Source organism: Scardinius erythrophthalmus (genome assembly GCF_964197995.2).
Source record: "Scardinius erythrophthalmus genome assembly, chromosome: 1".
Classification (NCBI taxonomy): domain Eukaryota; kingdom Metazoa; phylum Chordata; class Actinopteri; order Cypriniformes; family Leuciscidae; genus Scardinius; species Scardinius erythrophthalmus.
The window spans coordinates 49,713,859-49,738,730 of record NC_138221.1 but is presented as its reverse complement, the minus strand read 5'-3'; the positions used below and the strand labels follow the sequence as shown (position 1 = coordinate 49,738,730).

The 24,872-nt window shown below is 37.2% G+C and overlaps 1 protein-coding gene across 1 annotated transcript in view; it reads left to right on the top strand.

The window, feature by feature from the left end:
* Nucleotides 1–24,872, top strand: part of znf385c (zinc finger protein 385C) — a gene marked incomplete at both ends in the record, with an annotated part of 101,494 nt that overhangs the window by 56,759 nt on the left and 19,863 nt on the right. The window contains 2 exons of the mRNA XM_081384555.1: nt 21,259–21,401; nt 24,681–24,791. Coding sequence (XP_081240681.1) covers nt 21,259–21,401; nt 24,681–24,791 — 254 coding nt within the window. The remainder of the gene's footprint in view (nt 1–21,258; nt 21,402–24,680; nt 24,792–24,872) is intronic.

The following is a 24,872-nucleotide window of genomic DNA, read 5'->3' as shown; positions in this document are numbered from 1 at the left end:
GTGTGTTGTCTAGACTCTAGAGCTGCAGTAATGGGGTGGTTAGAGATTCAGCTTTTACTTGCTAGAATGACCATCACGTTTTAAGATGAAGTGGCTGAATTAAGTTAAACGTTGAATTAACCGTTTAAAACGGCATAAAATAGCATCTGCAATGCATTTTACTTCTGTAATGTGACGCATTTCCTAGTCCAACAAAATATATGGCGCAAAATAATGAAGGGAGGAACTAGTTTGTTTTTACGGATTGAATTTAATTGGATTGCTGTTGTATGGTAATGATGTTATTGGTTTATTGTTCCTGTGGTCTTGGCTAAATCAGCAGAAAGGAATAGCAGTTTTATAGCTCTTTTAGAATAATGTGATGAATCATGACATTTATTTATTTTTTACACTATTGTTGAAAAGTTTGGGGTTGATAATGTTTTTAAAAGAAGTCTCTTATGCTCAGCAAGGCTGCATTTATTTGATCAAAAATACAGTAATATTGTGAAATATTATAGCAATTTCAAATAGCTGCTTTTTTATTTTAATCTATTTTAAAATGAGATTATTTCTGTGATATCAAAGCTGAATTTTCAGCATCATTACGCCAGTCTTCAGTGTCACATGATCCTTTAGAAATCATGCTGCTTCAAGAAATATTTCTGATAATTATCAATGTTGATTGTGCTGCTTAAAATTTCTGTGTAAACTGTGATACATTTTTTTCAGGATTCTTTGATTAATAGAAAGTTAATAGAACAGCAAATATTTTAAAGATAATTTTTTGTAATATTATAAATGTCTTTACTGTCTCTTTTGATCAGTGTAATGCATAAACTGCATAGTTAATCTCTGACCACAAACTTTTGCAAATAATATTTTTTTTTAAATATTTAAATCAAATTGAATGTTGTTGTAAGATCTAAATTTAAAGTCAGCACGAAAGAGCATTTGCAATCTATTTTACTTCCAGAGTGCAATGTATTGAATTTACGCATGATACTGAATATTCAGTTTTTAAAAAATTTAGGATGAGATTGGAAGTTGGATCCGTCAGGAATTGATTGCACCCTGTAAAGTTGATGTTGCCCACCAGAATAAAAAAGACCTGAAACCTGAAAGCAAGTTTGCAGTCAATTGTGAAGAGGAAGAAATGTCCCTGGAATCATATTTATTTGAGCCTCGAGCTGCTGGGGCTCGAGATGGTGGATGGGACATGAAGGCCTAAGGTCAAGTTCTGCCTCGAGAGCATCTATAATTTGCTATTATTGCCGTAGCCTTTATTGCATTAATGTTAATCTAATAACCATTAAATTACTGTGTTAACTATTGGCAATATTTTATAAAGGCTGCATTTCCCATTACAGCAGCCTAAAAGAATGCTTATAGCTATTTTGCTATATTCGTTAACATTATTATCTTGATAATGTTTTCAGAAGTGAAAAAAATTTTGTCTTAACTTTATATATTTTGATGAAATGTAATGAAGAACATTTTGTCCCTTAAAAAAACAACAACAACAAAAACAACAAAAAAACATAAACTGTTAAATTAGGCCAAAAAAGGCTATTATAAAAATAAATAGGGCAATTGTATTTCACGCTGACTCTAAATGATATCAGCTGTTTCTTTAATAAAAGCAATCATATTATTTGTTGTAATGTCAGATTGTCAACACCGAGCTGTTTACATTGATATTGACAAATTAAAAGACGTTGCTGCCAGTAGTTCTTTGTCACCTTGTCAGTTCTTTCTCCCTCACACATGCACAAACACAAGTGAGCAAGTCCTCACCACAGCGCCAAATCATTTATCCTCTCGCATCGTCTCTGCAGTGGGAGCCATTTTGGTGCCACAGTTTCGTTGTAGTAACTGAGCCCAGAGGGGGCAACAGAGTTGCCGCAGGACCAATTCGAGCCAGCATAGCGAAAATAGTACCCTCCGTCCCCATCGTCTAGGCCAACTAGCCTTTTTGGTTCCTCCCATCGCTTGCGGGAAGGTGACTTTGACATCCGGCCACTGTTATCTATGCTTTGCCTTGACTCATAGTGATCATGGAGGTCATTAAGGGCAGCAAGAGGTCTAACTGCTCCCCTGCTGGAGAAGACAGTGGTGGCAGTGTTCTCTAAAGGCCCTTTACAGGGGTGTTGGGTCTGACGAGTTCTTCTTGAGTGCTAATAGCCCACGTATGCTCATTGCGCGCACACACATATGCGCACACAGAAGGATCAGAAAGTGGAAGGGCTGGGTTGATTGGGGGTAATTTGGGGATTTTGGAAGGGCAGCTATTTCGTCTACAAATGTCCCTGGAGAGAGAACGAGTGGAGGAGGGGGAGGGAACAACAGCGATAACATTCACACTCTGTCATGTGCACGCACACACACAGCATTGTTTTGTTGTGTTGGCCACATTGATACATTGGTGCACTGTGGGATGCTGGAGGTGTGTGCGGTGGCCTAGAAAAAGCATCACACCCGTGGCTCCGGACAGGAGGGAGAGGGGGGTCTGGAGAGGTAATTCTGTCTTTAGGCTCCTACAAAGAAGGTCAGTACTGCCCATGGGCCTCTCCTCTCCTCTCCTCTCCTCTCCTCTCCTCTCCTCTCCTCTCCTCTCCTCTCCTCTCCTCTCCTCTCCTCTCCTCTCCTCTCCTCTCCATCATTAGCTCAGCCTCATGTCGTTCTAAACCCATTTGGGTTTCTTTCTTCTGTGGAAAACAAAATGAGATGTTTTGAAGAATGTTCACGCTGCTCTTTTACCATATAATTCTATCACAACTGGGAAAAAATGAAATGAAACTTGAATACATTTTCATGATTCTAAAACTAAATTCAAATAAAATGGTTGACAATTTAATATTAGTTTTTGATACATTGTATATTATAAAACTTAAAATATGAAAATGCCACTAGATGGCAATTACACTAGATAGTGTAATTAAAATGAAATGGAAATGTGATTTCTGGTTGAACTAACCCTTAAAGGGTTAATTGGTTAGCCTTTCTTTACAAAGTCTGTGCTCTTTAGAAGCATGACTAAAGCTTTAAGACAGAAAAGTAATTAGCCAGCTAGTCACTTAGGATGTAGTCTAGTTTAATGTCTGGTTTAAGTCAGCTAAGCCCATAAGCCTCTTAGTCTGGAGATGGCTTGATTGGCTTAGTTCTGGATCTGATACAACTGCTAAAGATTGCCCGGTACTAGTTATGCAACCAAATATGATATTATCAGTGTTTGATGTGTTTAAATGCGTTTATATGAGAGAGAGAAAAAAGAATATGACCGCTTAGATCTGTCCGAGTCTCTGTTACAAGGAAGGTCATTTCACTTAACGTGGTGGGGAATATATTCCCTCTGAGATACAGCAAGGCTACAGAAGAATAGAGTGGGTGAAAAGGAAACTCTGATGTTGAGTGTGTGTGAGAAAGAGAGAGACAACATCTTCTATCACTAGTGAGCATTGTATTGGCTCTGATGCGCTCTGTCTGCCCAAATCTACTGCCTGAAGGTGAAGTCAATGCATCACCTTGACAGCGTGTGTGTGTGTGTGTGTGTGAATGTGCACACTTATGCATGTGTGTTTCTGTACATCTATGTACATGTTTAACCTTCATGTTCATGAGATTGACATTTGCTGATTTGATGTTCAAGGTCCCAGAGGTGATGTAGCCTACATACAAAAATGAAAACATTTCGAAATTGCCTTATTTTCAGATCTTCATATTCTTGTGCTGTATGTTCCTCTGACCTAATCAAAACTTATTAGGCATATTATTAACTCTTTCCCCGTCATTGACAAAATTTTCACTGTTATACTGTAGGGGGGCACTATTACACTTCTTCTGAAAGAGTACAGAAGCTCCAGATCAAAACACAGGCGGAGAAGAAGCAGAAACAAGCGATAAAAGCATTGCTTACGCACATGAAAGCTAACGCAATCGTCAAACATTAAACATCATATAAATCAAAACTGCCTAATGTTACTGAATGAAATGTCGAACCCATGAAGGGGTATAGGACGGTGCAAGCTTTAGGGGTGTTGATGGACGTGATCTACTCCATTTATGTTTTGATCATCGTTCTGAATTCGATCCCGACATAGTCTTTGACAAAAACTAGATTTTCTCAGCTTTTTGTTCAAAATATTTTGGTTTTTTTAATGAAACATCCACATTCAAGTGTTGATAAAAAAAGAATGCATGAAGCTAGAATGATTGTTTTTTTAAAGCTCTGTCGATTCTTTTTTATAAATTGTATGTTCAGATATTCATACAACAAAATGTTCAGGGGGCCACAACATTTTAGTGAAAATTATCAAAAATGGCTGGCAACCTTTTTTTTTTTTATGCTGGCGGGGAAAGAGTTAATTTCTAGACAGAGTTGACTAACTTTTTGTGTCTGATTAATTTGACCCCAAAATGTAGGTTAAACTCGAGTAACTGATGATCAGTCAGCACTATGATTAGCAAATTACCCAATTACAAATACAATAGATAGTGGCAGCTGTGTACGTGAGTGTGTAAGTGCGCATTTGCCTCTCTCTGTATTCCTTGTGTTGTCTAACACCACAGCACTGATAGGCCAGTCAGTGGATACATAAAGTGTGTGTGTGTATCATCATCTCTAGGCCCGGGTGATTAAGCAGATATTCACATTGATTTTGATGTTTGTGTGTATATAAGCATAATTTTAATGCACTTTAATGATTTTAAACAGGGAATTTGTTTTTAAACATTTCAGTGAATTTGTTCAAGTCGATCATCTGAGTAATTTGATTCATTTTGTTATCCCTCAAAAATTGCCTAAAAATCAAGTAAATGTTTTTTTTTGTAATAATGTAATGGAGTCCAAAGGTTCTGAGATCACATTGGAAATCTTAAAATTAAAAACATGTTTTATACTCTGATCATGCAAACTCCTTTGTACAAGAGGTTGGGTACTTGCTTCTGTTGAAGCACGGCCGTTTACTTAAATTGTTATGCAGATAAAATAATTTACAATGAATTGAATTGTATCAAAATGCTAAATAGATGCTTTTCCTCTATTGGTCTCGGCTTGCAAAAAAAAGTGGGGGAAAATGACCCTTTATGCCATTTTAGATGAAATGCGCATTGAGATATTTATTAAATGTCATCTAAAGACTGAAAAATATTGAAAAGCAATTTTTTATTATATCACCCAGCCCTAATCATACCACTGTAATTTTACTCATTTATGCTAAAAAGGCAATGGCTTTTTTAGCATTCAGTACGTTCCCCGTTTCAAAAGAGAGAGAGAGAGATCGGGACAGAGTAGAGAACAGAGGAGAAAGAACAGAGAGATGGACAGATTAGAGTGAAATGAATGTCAGAAGTGTTACGCTTTGTGCGGTTCTTCAGTTAAATCACCAAAAGGATGTTTAATAAGTCGACATGTCTTCAGTTAGCAGAGGGACCGCGGGGACCGTTTATAGCGGCGCGCGGTTGATGTCACGAGGGGGAGGACGGTAAATGAAGTCTCACAGATGTGCTTGTGTAGATTAATGTCTTCATTGAACTGCCATTATTTGGCATGACGCATGAGGCTTATTTAAAACAATTACAGACCACTGCTGCCAAATTCAGCTCCCAACTCATTAGCCAGGATCTCTGATAAAATGCGAAAGCAGACTAAAAAAAACACATTCACACGCCGGAAATAGGGCGAGTGGGAAGGGACATTTCAATGACATTACGTCCTTCAAGAGGTGCTGCATCTATTCAACCCATAAATAGATATGCAAAAAGATAAAAACTGAACACCTGCTTACTAAACCACAATGCTGTTCGAGAGATAGATGGTGAGCGCCAAAAAAGCGACGGGTACAGATACATAGTAATAACTATATGTTTAGCCCTCTGTCTCTGTGACGCATTTTCCACCATAATTGCCATACATTTGCATTTATGTTCACGCTCTTAGCAGGCACATCCTTAGCGAAGCGCTGAACAGGTTGAATAATAAGATTTTAAAAGCACTTTTCCTTATCACGCTGCTGCAGTCTCCCTCTGCATTAACATCAAGCACGTCTAATCTCTCTCGCTAAGTCTGGGGGTGGGTGTATACGTTGTGTTTTTCTTCAGTAAGGTATTTAATCATGTTATAAGTGATGTTTATTTTGAGGTCACAGCCCTTAAGTGGCTTCTGATACAGGAAATGACTTCATTTAAACAGGAAATGAACTCCACTAAGCTTCTGTCACTCCACATCACTATATAAGTGGCTCTGATTCAACACTCATTTTCTGTGTTGAGGTATCTGTGTGTTAAAAGAGAGAGACAGACAGAAAGAGAGAATGAAGGGGTGGAGGGAGTTTTTTTCCATGTAGCCTACAGTATGTATATGGAATTTTAAAATGGCACTTGGTTTGCTATTTTTTATTTAATGCAAGGAAGTTCATTTATTTTTATGTGTGTCTAAAGTGTCCAAGTGTGTCCAGATATATTGGGTTTCCTGGGTATAGTATATAATCTGTATATTTAAAGAAAAAAGAAGAAAAGAAAAGAATTCTGAAATGTACATTGAAATGTTACGAATATTATTTATGTATTCAAATCATAATTTAATTGTAAAATTGATAATAAAATTAATAATAAGACTAGGAATGCTTAATTTACAATTATATTATATTATTATCAAAACTATTTAAATTTGTGTATGTGTGTATATATACATACATAGAAACATATCTATGTGTGTGTGTGTGTATGTATGTATGTGTATATACATACATACATATATATATATATATATGCATACATACACAGTATTTGGACACTTTAGTCACACTTAATGTATGAAATTAAATAAAAAAATTAAAATAATAAGCTATTAATTTGAATGTAATTATTACATAATTAAAATTGTGAATTGAATTGTAATTAATAATAAAAAAAATAAGTAGAAAGAAGATTATTTTCCATAATCATTAGTGCTTATTGATAATAATTGTATATTTGCTGTAATAAATTACATGCCTGTTCTAATTTGATTCAGTTTTTATATATATTATTTTAATTTATTTAATAACTTTATTGTACAAAAAAAGAGCAAAAATCTTTTTAAAGAACTTTGTCTTATCAGTGTAACAACTGCACAGCCTTTGGCAAGATTTTGCTCTCGCAATCAGCCCCGCTCTCTCCCAGCACACACACACACACACACACACGGTGTGATTGAGATAAGAAAACAGCATGCGCTCTCCCTCTGCATATATTCACCCTGCAGTCATGACGCTCACAAATAAGAACACACTTCCTCGCTATTTCCCATCCATTTCCTTGTTTTTTTTTTGTCCTCATCTGCATGGCATTTTCCATTGTGCCGCTGTGGTTTACAGAAGTGTGACAGATACTTTAATTTTATATTTATGTCCTGCAATTCCTGCTCTTTATCAATTTGAAATTTGCAATCGTGTACCAAACCTCTCACCCTCCCTTCCTTCAGCCTGACTCTCTGGGGGAAAAAGAAAAAAGGAGTAATTTATCACTGTGCAGCCTCAGGGTGTTTAACACACACACACACACACACTAGTGCGCGTGCACACACACACACACACACACACACACACACACACACACACACACACAGAAGCCTTAGGCTTTATTGTTCCTTTGTGGCAGATGGGTTGCCCGCTTTGCACCATTGGTTTTGATGATGTTCTCCCTCTCAGTCACTCTCTCTGGAATGCACACGCTTACACACCTACTGAAGAGCCTTTATTTGACAGTATGGCACATACAATTTGTTTTTTGGGGCCATATGGTCTGCAGTTATTGAATGGACAATAAGTTAGGAAACTCCATATAAAGAGTTATTTCCTCTGACATAATGCTTTTTTTATGGGTTTTTTTTTTGTGAGTTATGGGTGTTTCAGGATGATTTTTATTTTAATGACAGTGCTAATCTTGTGTTGATTTTATTTTCAATTATAAATAGAATTTATGATGTTAATAATGATTCAAAGACATTGAATGTTATTTTGACACGCAGCGCTCCGCACTTGGGGCTCCTAGTCACGCTCAAGAGCTTTGGCTTCTGATCTTATCATTTAATCACGTCGTTTATTGTCTCCTTCGAGCTCGCTAACACTTTTTTTCTATTCTGATTCAGTAGCAGCCTGTATGGTTACATTAGCAGTACCTTCACACCGCAAGCAACACAAACAAATAATATCCACCTGCCTTGTTTAAATCACAAACAAACTCTCTCTGCAGAATTTTGACTGAACACAGCTGAAGAGAAAGCATAACATTATGCTATCCAACTCTGTATTAAAGTTTAAGTTTCAGTGGTGACAAAGCATTTTGACACTATATATATATATATATATATATATATATATATATATATATATATATATATATTTAAACCATGGTCTGGGTCAATACTCGATTCTGATTGGCTGCAGGGTGTCCGACAGTTCTAAATGATTGCGCTGGCTCAAACTCACTGATCAACTGCTGCGGTCGGGTCGCTGTGGCCACGTTGCTTGGCAACGCCTGTATACGGGAGATATTAAATAGTGCGCTCGACTTAATAAGTAAAAACCCTCACGATTTTTACTCTAAAACACATTAAAGTATTATTAATTGATTAAATATTTCTTTCTTTCGTAAGTAACCATGGTATAAGCGGGTTAATGCCCTTCGAGGTGTCCATTATCAGGTTTTAATGGACTTCGGCGGAGGCAACCGCCGTCGTCCATTAAAACCTGATAATGGACACCTCGTCGGGCATTAACCCTTACATATGTATATATATACAGGTCTTGACATTAACACCTGCCAACCCTCCAAATGCGGGTGTATTTCAGCAGTGGCGTGTAACACAGTAAGTCCTACTAGCCACTGTGGCGGGTTCAATTTTATATATAATATACATTTTTCAATTATAGTCTTTTAAAACTGCATCTGAAATAATAAACTAAGTGCAATGTAGTACTGTCAAAAACAGATTTTTTTATACATATTGAAATACATATATACATATTTTCTATACATATACTGAAACTGATATCTGAAACGCTTCCAATACAAATTTTTACTCTACCAATACTCTCTCATCTCTCTGACAGCGAGTTGACACACAAACTTGCCTCCCCTCACTCACTTGTTTAATTTGCTCCGGATGAATATTGTTGGTGTAACAGGGCTTGAATTTTGCCATGTGATTGCGCATAGTGCGCATAATTTTACAAAAAATGATGTCAAAATGCCTGTCTTGGCGAGTATTCACATAAATGCAGTCAGTTATGTTGAGAAAGTAAAATATCTAAATGCTGACTGGCTATAACTTTGGAAAACCACTTGCCACAGTGGCTGGTGGGCAGAAAAAGTTAATCTCAAGCCCTGTATGTATATATATATATATATATATATATATATATATATATATATATAAGAACTAAATATTACAGAACATGTGTTTGCTAAATGTACCTATAGGCACATCAGTTAATTCCAAGTATATCCAGTAAACTGTTTTTAATGTGGCTGAGGCTGAACGAACTCTGTGTCGGCCCCTTCTGGATCCAAGCAGAGAAGATAAGATTTTATTAAAAGAGGCTCTTATTTTGAATAGCATATAGTCCATCTTAATGAACAGGAAAGACGCTCATTCAACATTTTTTTTGTCATGCTTTGCACCTCTCTCTCCATTCATTTGGTAATTTATCAGCTAGATAGATAATATGGAACTGAAAGAATCTCGTGTGAATGTATTACATATGTAAATTTTCCAGAGAATACATTACAGATATTCTATTTTGATTTGAACATAAATGTAGATCAGTCAAGGTCAGGTCCAAAAGACCCTAAAGGGGGCTCATTTATAATGTTACAAAAGATTTCTTTTTCAAATAAATGCTGCTCTTCAAACGTTCATCAAAAAACCTGAAAAAAATAACGCCTCCATTTCCAACTAGTAATAATAAGAAAAAATGTTTCTTTAGCAACAAATCATCATATTAGAATGATTTTTAAAGGATCATGTGACACTGAAGACTGGAGTAATGATGCGGAAAATTCAGCTTTGACATCATAGCAACAGTTATTAACAGTTATTATTAATAAACAGTTATTATCAATTACAATGCTATTTCACAATATTACTGTTTTTATTGTATTTCTGATCAAATAAATTCAGCCTTGCTGAGCATACGAGATTTCTTTAAAAAATATAAAATGGTTGTGTACATGACCTGGCACAACACAAATGATTTGTAAGTGGCTATTTGGGGTGCACACATATTCAAACTATTATTTGGAGACTGGCACATTTGTTCGTTCACATACGCTCATAAACGCACTTCATTAAATTGAGATTTCTGGGTAGATTCAATTCCGCATGAGTAAACACATCATGATGTTTCATTATCCATTATTATTCACTCCCATGTGAATTTGGACACACACACACACACACACACACACACACACACACACACACACACACCAACACACGCACACTGCCAGAGACCCCTAATTACGCAAGTTGATTTCATGTAAGTTGGCTGGTGAACTGCAAAATGAACACACACACACACACACACACACACACACACACACACAAAAAACAACAAAGGAGGAGAAAGATGGGGACAGAATAGCAGTCTTTTCACTCTCTGATCCTTAATTGATAAAATCTTTTCAATTATTATGCTCATTATGCTCATCATGTTACGTTTGCATCATCAGCCAATCAGATCTCCTGGTTTTAAAGGTCTGTGTTGTGTGACCTCAGTGTTCTGGAAGGGTCTTTCTGCTGCAGCTATTTAATTTTGCTTGTTTCTGTCCGTCTGACACGTGGCTTCAGTGGAGCTTACAATCATTCCATCATTTCCTGTCTCATTATGTTCTTCATGCGCTGTTACATCTAATCAGAACTAGCATAGTCGTCCTTTACCATTGTTCTCTTGAAGGGAACAGAGAGAAGAAATGTTGTAGGGAAGGACAGAAAGAGAGACATGCAGGTCAGAGAGGGATGGAGAGAGAGAGAGAGAGGGAGAGTGAATTGAAGACATTTGGGAGTGAGTCCTGATTACTGTTTGTGAAGGGTTTTGACAGTCTGGTGCAGAGTGAGGATTTGATTGAAATGTGTTTTTTGTGCTGCCTTACAGAACGAGAGAGAGCACCTGACTGCAGATCATTTATTTATTTATTTATTTTGATTTCTTTCAAAGAAGGATACATTGGACAGGCCTGAAAAACGGAAAGGCGCAGACCGAGATGCTTTCTGTCTTGTAGCGTTAGGACTCTTGTTCTCTCACTGTATCTGAATGCAGCCAATAGTCAATCCCCTGATACCAGCAAATGAGATTTAGAACCGCTTACACATAATTAACAATTAAGCCCACTTTGTTTCTCTATTTGCATTTCCACAGCACAGTATAATCAACATCCATCCCTCTTTTATTCTATCTTACAGGTATATGCTTTAGTGGTCGACCAATATAGGTGTTTTAGGATGATGAATGGCTGATGTAATGCCGAAATATACAGTATATTAAGTTAACATTTATATTGCATATTTAGAAACAACAGAAGGGGACCTGAAGTACTGTTCAATATAAAAAGCCAGCAAAATATTAAGATGAAGAAATTAATATTAAATCCTATATAGCTGCTTGATGTTTTTGTGGAAACCATGATACTTTTTTTTCAGGATTTGTTGATGAATAGAAAGTTTAAAAGAACAGCATCTATTTAAAATAGAAATCTTTTGTGACATTATATACGTTTTTACTGTCACTTTTGATCAATTAAATTAATCCTTGCTTTATAAAAATATCAATTCCCACATTTTGAAATAAAACTATATTTATATGTCTAAATTAATAATAAGTCATATTATGCTTTTTTGATATGAGAATATGATATTTACTCAAAATGAATTCACAAAAAAAATCACAGAAAGATTATCACAGAAAGTCACAGAAAATCACAGAAAGATTTAGTATTTATCAGCAAATGCTGATAATCACTAAATGTTAATTTATTTGTTGGCTCATAATTATTTTAGCTGATATACATTGGTCTCCCTCTAATAAACTTTGTCATCATCAATTTATATATCCACCTAGTTGTTCTCCAAATGTGTGTGTGTGTGTGTGTTTTTAAACTGTCCTGTATCCATCTGATCAGTTCAAGCCAAACATCAGAAGATCTCTGGTCTGACCCCACACCGTCTGAGCTGGTTCTAGTGGACAGATCAGGCCTAAAATGAATTTATGTTTGCTTTTAAAAAGGGCTCCAGTGAGGTACGATGCGGACATTACAGCTAAACATTATGTACTCGTCCCAAGCAACACAGAATTTAGCTCTCTCTTTTTGTCACATTCTCTCGCATCACACACACATACAAATAGGCAAGCACAAATAAAACAAGATATACATGTGCATACACACAAACACACACGCACATGCCTGTCACCCTCCGTTTCGTCTCAAGATGGACTCAGGCAGGGTTTGCTGCTACAGGGTTTGTTTGTGAGTGTGTGTGTGTGTGTGTGACACTGAGCTTAGGTTGTGTGTGTGGTAGATGCTGTAGGCTTGTGCGTTATGTAAATGGGAAGTGGGATGTCGGCAATGCCTTTATCCAAACTCCGAGAACACGCACACTCATACACATTCACATGCAAATATAGTGAAAAACATGTTGCAGTGGGGTCAATTTTTTTTTAGGATTTTTCTATTTCTAATAAATGCTGTTCTTTTAAGCTGTCTATTCATCAAAGAATTCTGTCAAAAATGTATCATGGTTTCCACAAAAATATTAAGCAGCACAACTGTTTTCCAACATTGATAAATGATAACAATAAGAAATGTTTCTTGAGCAGAAAATCATCATATGTGACCCTGGACCACAAAACCAGTCACATGGGTCAATTTTTTGGAACTTGAGATTCATACATCATCTGAAAGCTGAATAAATACGCTTTACATTGATGTATGGTTTGTTATGATAGGGCAATATTTAGCTAATATACAACTATTTGAAAATCTTGAATCTGAGGGTGCAAAAAAATCGAAACATTGAGAAAATCGCCTTTGAAGTTTTCCATTTATGTTTGCAATTGTGCTGCATTCACTCACAAAATAACTGTTTTATTTACAGTAGTATATGTTTATGTTTACAAATATCTTCATGGAACATGATCTTTACTTAATATCCTAATGATTTTTGAAATAAAAGAAAAATCGATAATTTTGACCCATAAAATGTATTGTTGGCTATTGCCACAAATATACCCGTGCGACTTTTGACTGGTTTTGTGATCCAGGGACACATATTAGAATGATTTCTGAAGGATCACGTGACACTGAAGACCGGAGTAATGATGCTGAAAATTCAGCTTTGCCATACATTTTAAAATACATTACAAATTGAAAACAGTCAAATCAGTTCAGTCTTGGTGAGCAGGAGAGACAAAAACATTCAAAAACCTTACCGACCCCAAACCTTTGAACAGTACAAGCATAAGCCTTGCTCATATAGCTCTTTTAAAACATTTGGTTACACTCTATGTCAGATAATTATTTAATTGTTTATCAAATTATCAAAATTGCATGCATTTGATTTGCTTAAAGCAATTAAAAATACCCTGCTATTTGGCCAGTGGAAAAGATTGAGAATAACTATTCTCTGAAAACATTCCCTGAAATGTATTTTATACAATATTGATTTAAGTATTCTAAAACAAGGCAAAAATAGTGAATGATTTTTAGTGATGTAATGTGTCGGCACATAGTCTTTATCTCATATTTTCCTAATGTCTTGTGTTAAACATGGTAGCATGTGGATGGGAATTTGATATGCAGATGACGTTATGCATAGTAAAACGAGGTATTGTAAGCTCCATATATGGTTATATCGAGGAGGAGGCAGGGTGGAGATGCATGTACGCACAATCTTCGGCTGACTGGGTTTTATAAAGGGAATTCTGTGCAGGTTCTGGCAGAATCTAGCTTTTGTGCGTACGCACACTTTTAGGATGAAACCTACAAAAGGTTTTATACATGAGGTTCCAGGAACATAACGTTTTCAGCAGAGCGTCTATCGTTTTTTCTCTTCTGGCCCAGTCGGGCCGGTTCAGATTTTTACCTGCCCTGCTAAAATGCGCAAAAAAAAACTATTGTTTTCATTGTTTTTGACCCATGTAATATTGTAAACAGTGCATTAAGATTTTCAAGTTGGTCTAACAGGTAAATATACAGAACTTGAATAATCAAACACTGCACAGTCTTCACTGCATAAATTATAAATTGAATGTTGATTATTCCTTATTAAAGCTACAAAAGTTATTCAGTCAAGAGCAGTGAGTGATTTTCTCTGTCTTTTGATTAACATTAATCACAAACAGCAGGTTTATTAGGCTGCTGTCACTTTAAGACCTTTGACAGTTCTGGCACATCCTATTTTCTCACAACTCATCTAAGACTGTGACAAGGATACAAAATGGGAATTTTGCGTGATTTTGTAATTTTGTAAACTTTGAAAAAGAAGTGGCATTCTGTGCACACATTTTAGGGTTTTGTTCACAGAGAGCTCTGTTAATTTTGATATTGATATATATATATATATATATATATATATATATATATATATAGTCAGAGTCAGTTTTTCACGTTTTGTATTGCTTGATTTAGCTTTTCTGTTCTAGTATTTGCTGTTAGTTTGTTAATTGGTTCTGTTCTCCTCCGTTCCCTGCCTGTTTGTTTTCCTGGTTACTTAATGAGTGAGTATTCTTTTCAGGTGTGTCTAGTTAGTTACTGCCTTTGTTTGCTCCGTAAGCCCTCAGTTTCAGTTAGTTCCTTGTTCTGTATTGTTTACAACAAGTGTATGTGGTTGTGATTCCACCTACTTATTCTCCTGGTTATTGTGTTTATTCTTAGATTCAAGATCTGTTTGAGTATTTCCTTCGTTACACTCTCGGATAAAAGGTACAAAAGCTGTCACTGTGGCGGTACCTTTTCAAAAGGCACACTTTTGTACCTAAAGAGTGCATATTAGTCCCTCAAAGGTACATATTGGTACCAAAAGTGTACATATTAGTTGCAAAAGTGTACATATTAGGACCTAAATGGTACATTTTAGAACCTTTTTGAAGGGTACTTGTCCCAGTGACAGCTTTTGTAAAAAAAATTCTGAGAGTGTTGTGCGCTTCATTACCGCCACCAACCCGTGACACGTATATATTATACAGTACCAGTCAAAAGTTTGGAAACATTACTATTTTTAATGTTTATGAAAGAAGCATCTTATGCTCATCAAGCCTGCATTTAATTGATCAAAAATACAGAAAAAAACATTAATATAATGGAATATTACTACAATAAAAATAGAAAACCATTAAACCATACATTTTTATATTTCACAATGATGTTTTTTTGTTCTGTATTTTTGAGACTTCTTTCAAAAACATTAAAACTAGTAATGTGGTACTGTGTGTGTGTGTGTGTGTGTGTGTGTGTGTGTGTGTGTGTGTGTGTGTGTGTATATATATGTATATGTATATATATATATATATATATATATATATATATATATATATATATATATATATATATATATATATATATACACACTCACCTAAAGGATTATTAGGAACACCATAATACTGTGTTTGACCCCCTTTCGCCTTCAGAACTGCCTTAATTCTACGTGGCATTGATTCAACAAGGTGCTGAAAGCATTCTTTAGAAATGTTGGCCCATATTGATAGGATAGCATCTTGCAGTTGATGGAGATTTGTGGGATGCACATCCAGGGCACGAAGCTCGCGTTCCACCACATCCCAAAGATGCTCTATTGGGTTGAGATCTGGTGACTGTGGGGGCCATTTTAGGACAGTGAACTCAGTGTCATGTTCAAGAAACCAATTTGAAATAATTTGAGCTTTGTGACATGGTGCATTATCCTGCTGGAAGTAGCCATCAGAGGATGGGTACATGGTGGTCATAAAGGGATGGACATGGTCAGAAACAATGCTCAGGTAGGCCGTGGCATTTAAACGATGCCCAATTGGCACTAAGGGGCCGAAAGTGTGCCAAGAAAACATCCCCCACACCATTACACCACCACCACCAGCCTGCACAGTGGTAACAAGGCATGATGGATCCATGTTCTCATTCTGTTTACGCCAAATTCTGACTCTACCATCTGAATGTCTCAACAGAAATCGAGACTCATCAGACCAGGCAACATTTTTTTCAGTCTTCAACTGTCCAATTTTGGTGAGCTTGTGCAAATTGTAGCCTCTTTTTCCTATTTGTAGTGGAGATGAGTGGTACCCGGTGGGGTCTTCTGCTGTTGTAGCCCATCCGCCTCAAGGTTGTGCGTGTTGTGGCTTCACAAATGCTTTGCTGCATACCTCGGTTGTAACGAGTGGTTATTTCAGTCAAAGTTGCTCTTCTATCAGCTTGAATCAGTCGGCCCATTCTCCTCTGACCTCTAGCATCAACAAGGCATTTTCGCCCACAGGACTGCCGCATACTGGATGTTTTTCCCTTTTCACACCATTCTTTGTAAATCATAGAAATGGTTGTGTGTGAAAATCCCAGTAACTGAGCAGATTGTGAAATACTCAGACCGGCCCGTCTGGCACCAACAACCATGCTACGCTCCAAATTGCTTAAATCACCTTTCTTTCCCATTCTGACCTTCAGTTTGGAGTTCAGGAGATTGTCTTGACCAGGACCATACCCCTAAATGCATTGAAGCAACTGCCATGTGATTGGTTGATTAGATAATTGCATTAATGAGAAATTGAACAGGTGTTCCTAATAATCCTTTAGGTGAGTGTATATATATATATATATATATATATATATATATATATATATATATATATATATATATATATATATATATATACATACTGATCAGGCATAACGTTATGATAATGTGAGGATTTGAGTCAAGGGCCAAATTGTGATGGCTAGACGACTGGGTCAGAGCATCTCCAAAACTGTGGGGTGTTCCCGGTCTGCAGTGGTCAGTTTCTATCAAAAGTGGTCCAAGGAAGGTACAGTGGTGAACCAGCAACAGGGTCATGGGCGGCCAAGGCTCATTGATGCACGTGGGGAGCGAATGGCCCGTGTGGTCCGATCCAACAGATGAGCTACTGTAGCTCAAACTGCTCAAGAAGTTAATGCTGGTTCTGATAGAAAGGGGGTGCATAGCAAATATATATATATATATATATATATATATATATATATATATATATATATATGTGTGTGTGTGTGTGTGTGTGTGTGTGTGTATATATATGTGTGTAAATATGTGATGTGACAGATACACAGCATGAGATGCCAGCTGGACTCTGCATTGATTTTGTGGCTATGTTTGAGAGGAAGAGAGGGAGGGAGATAGACAGAGAGGCAAGAGAAGCAGATCTGCTAATTACAGCTCTTTGTGAATCATAATTATGCCTTTCAAATGTTGTCAGGAAAGAGAGAGAGGGGAAAAAATCTCGTCTTTCTGTGTGTTTTGTGGTCCACTACATTCATACACCAGCATACACTATGTGGCACCATCTGAATTCAAAGCTTTATCTGTTTGAGGCAAAGAGCATGTGTGTGATGTTCATTGTGTGGATATATGCTTCTAGTTGAATATTGCGTGTGTGGAACCACTTGAAAAATAAGTCTGCCTTTTCAGGGCGTGATGGTCATTTATTTTGAGCTCCATTGAGTTAGACAGATTACACACTCACAGACATTTATTTGGAACATGAAAATGTGATGGAATGGGGTTGTATGAGGCTTTAGGACTGAAGCATCTTCTCTGAAATATCTCTGAAGTCTTTGTGTTTTAAAGAAGTAGAAAATGAAATGGATAATTCACCCAACAATGAACATTCTGTCATCATTTAATCACACTTGTGTTGTTCAAAAACGCCTTGGACATTTTATCTTCTGTGAAATACAAAAGAGGATGTTAGACAGGCTTTTTTTCCATACAATGAAAGTGAATGATGACCGAGGTCTCTCAAGCTCCAAAAATGACTAAAAGCAGTCTGTATAGAACTTGGTATTATCCATATTCAAATAGCTTTTATTTTTTTATAGTTTCAGTTTTAATTTAAAATTTTATTTAACATTTTGTTATGTGCTTTTTTATTTTTTTTATTTCTATTTAGGTTTTGATTTTATTTTTATTTATAAATAATTGTAGCAATTTGAACTTGTCAGTTAGTTCCCAGGGCAACTTTACTCATTTTCATTTAGGGTTTTTAATTAATTTTTTTTTTGCCTGCAGCGCTAACGATAGCATTGTTCATGCTTTCTGGCTCTTTGAAGAAGAAGAAGAAAAGAAAAAAGGAAACGATTTTGACTCTTTTTATCCTACGATGGTGCTATATTTACCCGGTGCAATAATTCATCATTTCTTTGTAGCATTTGTTCCATCTGGATCAATTTTATTAAGAAATAGAAAATAACTATCAGTACCACAGACAAACATCAAAGCGTGAGATATAGCACTCAAATTAAATTTTAATTTAATTAAAAATTCCGTATTTTTAGTTATCGAGTTTTATTTATCTGTTTGCCATTTATTTATTTTTAAATTCATTTTATAACACTTTGTTAAAACTGTAGTTTTAAAATAGTACTGTTCAAACTGTTATTTCCCGCAATTTTAATTCCTGTGTAAATGCACAACTTGTGATTTTATAACGTTTCAGATTTGATTTCTGTGCTGCTTTTTCTGTGTAAAGATGCCTTTGGAATCTTTCAGCTCACAGGGAAGATGGAAAATCATATAGGAGTAGATGATATTTTTGACCAGAGGATTTCTCTTTTTATGACATTTAATGTGTCACCATATGATTTTTGAGAAAGGCCTCTAAGAAAGGCCTAATCCTGACAGTTTGAGCATATCTGTACGTGTGTGTATGGTGAGATTTGTGTGTTCACTTGCTCTTATAAATTGTCAGAGCAATGATTAATGTTGCACTTCTGTGAGTTGAAAGCTTCAGTACTCTCTCTCTCTCTCACTCACTCACACACACACACACACACACACACACACACACACACACACACACACACACACAGAAATGTGACAGTTTGACGTAGAATTAAATGACTGATATCAGGCCTCCGTGATGTGTGTGTGTGTGTGTGTGTGTGTGTGTGTGTGTGTGTGTGTGTGTGTGTGTGTGTGTGTGTGTGTGTGTGTGTGTGTGTGTGTGTGTGTGTGTGTGTGTGTGTGTGTGTGTGTGTGTGTGTGTGTACACTACACTGATTGATCTTTGTGGTAGGGTAAGTATCTATACGCTCCTAGATTTCAGATTCAGCCAACTGGAAAATGAGAAACCTCTACATCCCCGCTCCATTAGAAACATGATATCCCTGTAGACACACACACACACACACACACACACACACACACCATTAAAAATCCCATATCCCATGGTGTCCATTTCTCTGAGCAAGACACAGCCAATGTGGGCCAGTCTACACTGGAGTATGTGTGTGTTTATGTGTATGTATTATTGATCAATACCTTTTTTTCTCAATGTATTTATCAATATTTATCCATATAAACAGTCATGTGATAATCTGGGAGAGCTATAGGTCAAGCAAACCTAATAATAACATTCTTAATGTAGCCTACTAGATTGCTGATGTGTAAAATATACCCAATGACATTTGAAATGTTTTGTTACATATCAATTTATATGGTTTGTGGTTTATACATTTGACAACTTTGAAAGTTTGTGTTGACACTGGGAAGGTGGTCTTGTAGTGTGACGTTATTAGGTACGTCAGGGTAAATTATGACGGGGGTAATGTGGGACACTGAAGCACTGTTGCTAATATGTAAGTGTTTTGTTTTTTTTTCATCTGAAGTGTTGGGATGATATTCAATGTAAAAGTTATAATTATATATAATTATAATACATGAAAAGATATATATAATTATGTAGTTTGTATAACTTCATATTAATAAAGAGATGACAAGGTATATATACAGAGGTGTACAGTCCAGGGGTCAGAAAGTAAAAGTCCTGCCATATGTTTATTCCACCTATGAACTCAGCCAGCTGATTTCACTAATTAGTTCTATCTCCTGGCTAAAAAACTGCTAATTAGCAAATCCAGGTGATTGAACAAAATACTGAGGAGGACTTTTACTTTCTGAACCTGGACTTTACACCTCTCTCTCTCTCTCTCTCTCTCTCTCATATAATGCCATTTTTGTACAAGCTAATATGATTCTTTAGGGTCTAAATTAAAAGTTTGTAATATACTTTAATTAAAAATTCTCATTAGTATTGTAAGAAAACGCTCATTTTACCTGGTCAAAAACAGCTCTGTTTTCAGCACGCCGTTTGAGTGCATGTGTCTTTAAATGATAATGAGCTTTGCTCACCCCGCCCCTCTGTTCTGTGCGTACACCGTTTGTAATAATAACACAATAACCATAACACGTTTATTATAAACGTGGGATTATGAATTATATTGAGAACGTTGTACATAGAAAACATGCCGTAATGTACCATGAGTGTAAACCTTAGCCGCATTCATCGTGAAGCGTGCAGCAAGCGATTTGCAAAGATTAATATAAAGATTAATATAAAGGTTAATAAAGGTTACACTCACTTCAGTTCTTCTGGAGGTGCAGCAGGAACACGAGTAGTTGGTACCGATCCTTTTTTCAGGAGCAGCTTCTTAGCAAAACCAGCTTTATACTGACCCTCCTTTGTAAAGCAGGCTGGTGAGAAATGAGCATTGACGTTGATCGTGGGGAATATTCCCTTCAAAAACAAAACTCAGCCACTGCGTCTTCAGCGGTTCGGATTTAGGAACATCAACATGACTGCTGTGTTCGTATTACACCCAAGAACACCACAATCGCTTAGACGCCATTCTGCTCATAGACAGTGCTCCAGCGTATCATCAACAATGACCGCGCAAAAGTCATGGAAATGTATTGTTCAAAATGACAAAAAAAAGAAGAAGATAAATAACTGTAGTTATTTTTTTTTTCTTTTCTTGCAATGTTAACTTAATACTGAATAGGTCAACCAATAATCCTGATCAGATCAGATCAGTCACTGTGTTTTTGTGTCATTATAATTATAATAAGTTGAAACTCATTTGATTCTGGTTTACTGAACTGTGAGCCTAAGTATCTCCCCTCTCTTCATGGATCATGGTGTTTGTGCACTAATTGCTTGATTTAAATACTGGCCTGAACATTGGTGATTTTCTCTAATATGTGTTAGTTGTTGTCTTTGCTCTTCTCAGGTACAACTGCTCAGGGGAGCCCCCTGCTGGCCTCATTACAGGTGCAGGGTCGCCCGCTGCAGACCCCTCTGGACCTGAAACACTTCCTGCCCTTCCGGCTCAGTGGCTCCTCTCCCCTCAGCCTGTTCCCCAACTTCAACACCGTGAGTTAATCAACACTCTCTGTTTTATTTTCTAAACCTCACCTTCCCAGATGTGTCATCATTTAAAGTTAACTCAGAACATTTTAAAGGCCCAATTGTCAGCTCTAAATGTCAGGAACGATTCAGCAGGCTGCAGGGTATTTTTAAAAGTGCAGAATCTTTGTAAAAAGGCCCGCTAAACAGAGGAGTATTGTATTAGATAGTAATTTTAGATTTAAGACTCGAGCAGCAACTCAGATTAGGATCTAGATTTAGTTTCAGACTCTCTGTGAACAGTTTTGGAGGCAGTGTGTGTGTGTGTAACAGGGTTCTCTTTCTTCTGATATCTACATTCTGGACACACACTCATACATTTACACACTCTCCATGTGTACACTGTAGGTCGACTCAAAATAATATATCTTAGACACCAATGGCACGTCTTTATAAGATATATGCGTTTGTTAATATATAGTCCGGTGCTGGTTCCCACTGGTGTGTGTGTGTGTGTGTGTGTGTGTGTGTGTGTGTGTGTGTACTAGAGTGTTAAATGCACCTGTCTCTACAGCAAAGTAGCTGTCAGTGACCTCTCTCCTCTCTTAAGCTCCACTGCTTTCCTTCCTGCTCCTCTCCTCTTCTCTTTTCTGCTCCTTTAGTATTCTCATCTCTTCTCTGTCTTGATTTTGCTCTTCTGCTCTCCTCTGCTAGGTTTTCTTTTCTTTTCTCTTTTCAGCTGATTTGTTTTCTCATCTCATATTGTCTCCTTATTGTCTCTTTACTTTTCATCTCATGATGTGTTGTGTCTTGTTTCATCTTCTAATTCACTTCTTTTCTCCTCTCTTCTATTCTCTTTTTGCCACTTTGCTTCTCGTCTTATCTCATCTCACCTTCTTCGTCTTTTTTGATATTACTGCTCCACTTCTCGTCTCATCTTGTCTCGTCTTTTTATCTCTTGTCATATCCTCTCTTATCTTCTAGGGTCTTCTTGTCTCTTCTCTTTTTTGTTTCTTCTCATCTCATCTTTGCTCTGCTCTTCTCGTTTTTATCAACTGTTTATTGAGTTTTCTTTTTTATATATAGGCAAAGAAATCCAAAAATACAAAGCAAAAAGCAACTATACAAATCTCCCCCCCCCCCCACGGAAGACTTTGAGAATATAGAAATAAAATAAAAACACAGAATGTAGACATAATTAAAACAAAAAAAAGTTTACAAAGATGTTAAAAAAGTTGACACAATATCGAAAGCAGCATGCCATAAATTCACAGTCTTAACATTGGATCCATGCATACGAGAAGTTGCGAGTTCTATGGATATAATGTCCAACAAAGACACTGTCTATGTTCGTCTGTCCATTGTGTGAGCAGGATTCCAGCGGTTGACTAGCTTTTTTGTTGCCGCTGTGAGAGCGGCTAACAGTAAATATCTTTGTTGAATGGTTAAGGTAAGTTCCCAAAAATCATTAAGAAAAAGTGGCGTGGGGTCAAACGTATACCAACGTCCAACAGATGATAAGTCCTGTGAGAGCTGGGTCCAAAAAGGTGAGAGAGAGGGACAATCCCAAAAGAAGTGCAAGTACGTGCCTAGAGAACCTTGGGAACAAAGATTACACTTAGGAGAGGAGGATAGATTCATAGAGAAACGTTTCATTGGAGTCAAGTAATCCCTATGTAGTAATTTCCAGTGTATCATTTGATGATTGGGGTTCTTTGAAGACAGCTTAAACATCCTCCATACCTGATCTGAAAATAAAACATGCACATCCTCATTAAGGTCCTTGGCCAAAAATGTTAATTTTAATAGATAAGGGTTTGTATTAATGCTCTAGAAGATACAGATAAATAACTGAAACAGAAGAGGGAGGGTTCTCAGAGGGAAGGATTAGTTTGCGCAAAGGGTGAATGGGTAAATGGCAATCCAAAGGCACCACATATGCCCGAAGGGCCAACCTAATACATACATGAAAAAAATATGTAATTATATTGTGCTTTAATGTTCTGAAATGATTTTAGACCCATATCATTTTGTAAAATTGACAAATGTCTATGCCAGATTGTAACTTGTTGTGTTTGCTTTTCGGCTTCCCTCTAAGTGAAGAGGAGATGAGTTACAATAGGACCAAACTGAGATTTACACTGCCTCAATGGAGCCCCCGAAAAAACGATGTTTCAGTTTATAGGGATAAACTGTAGATATACCGATAATCACCGATATGCGTGCATGAAAAGAGGTAGGGAGAAGAGACCAATTTTCCAAGACAACAAATGTCCATCTGAAGTTCACTGGGGGTTAGAGGCTAAATGGAAAATGAGAAAGCGTCTTGCTTCCTCTGGGGAGTACAGCATTTTTGGTTCGCCTTGACTGAGAATAAAATTCAGCATTGCAGGATAAAGAAGGAAATTCTGGATGCCAGCTTCCCTCATTTCCCTCTGAATTGGTGCAAACGCACTTCTCACCTGTAAGAAGATCGAGTTTCGAGCATAGCATCTGGACAGCTGACATGTGAGAGGCAAATTCACTCCGCATCGCTGTCGGCTCAGTTTTAAGAATGTCCTCAAAGGTGCTACAGTGTTAGCCATTCTGTCAACCGTATCACTCGTTGTCGACAAAAAAGGGGCCAAATGTATGGAGCTCATCTCAAGTTTGACTAGCTTCATGAGCACGTCACGTGACTTTGCTCTGCTCTTCTCGTCTTATTTGTCATCTCTTTATTGCATCTTTTGTCTTGATTCATCTGCTCATCTCATGTCATGTATTTTCTTCCTGTTTTGTGTGATCTGTTCTCATCTCATTTTATTTTTTACTGCTGATTTTGTCTTCCGCTCTGCTCATCATCCTCTCTTCCCTCATCTTTCTCATCTCATTCCTGCAGTAGTATCATGCTTATCTTCTGACCCACTCCAGTACTCAGAGTCGACAATAGGCTTCATCAGACACACACACACTCAATGACACACACACACACACACACACACACATTGACCTGGCAGCGTCCCAGCCGGTCAGGGATGACTGCGGATGAACAACGAGAACATTCTCGAGGCTCTAAAACAAATAGACGTGCGACCAGCTGCAGAGTCACTGTGATGTGGTGTATATTCCCAGGGCGAGGACGAGGAGTGTCAGGGGAAAGTCCCTCGGCCCCGGGCGTCAGGTTCAGGGTTGCTCCGAGGGCCGCTGGGATGGAAGGAGTGTGTTTGAATAACCGGAGAGAGAGTCTGTTGATTGGAAATAACTGATTTGTACAAATAATTATTTTTCGCAGTCCATTTTAACATAATTTTCTCACCCTTCCCTCAGATGGACCCCGTGCAGAAGGCCGTGATAAACCATACGTTTGGTGTTCCTCAGTCTCTGAAGAAAAAACAGGTCATCTCATGCAATATCTGCCACCTGCGCTTCAACTCCACGGTTAGTGTGTAGTGTGTGTGTGTTTTAACCTCCGCAGTTGTGATGACAGACAGTGAACATCACGCTGGACGGGTAAAAGCT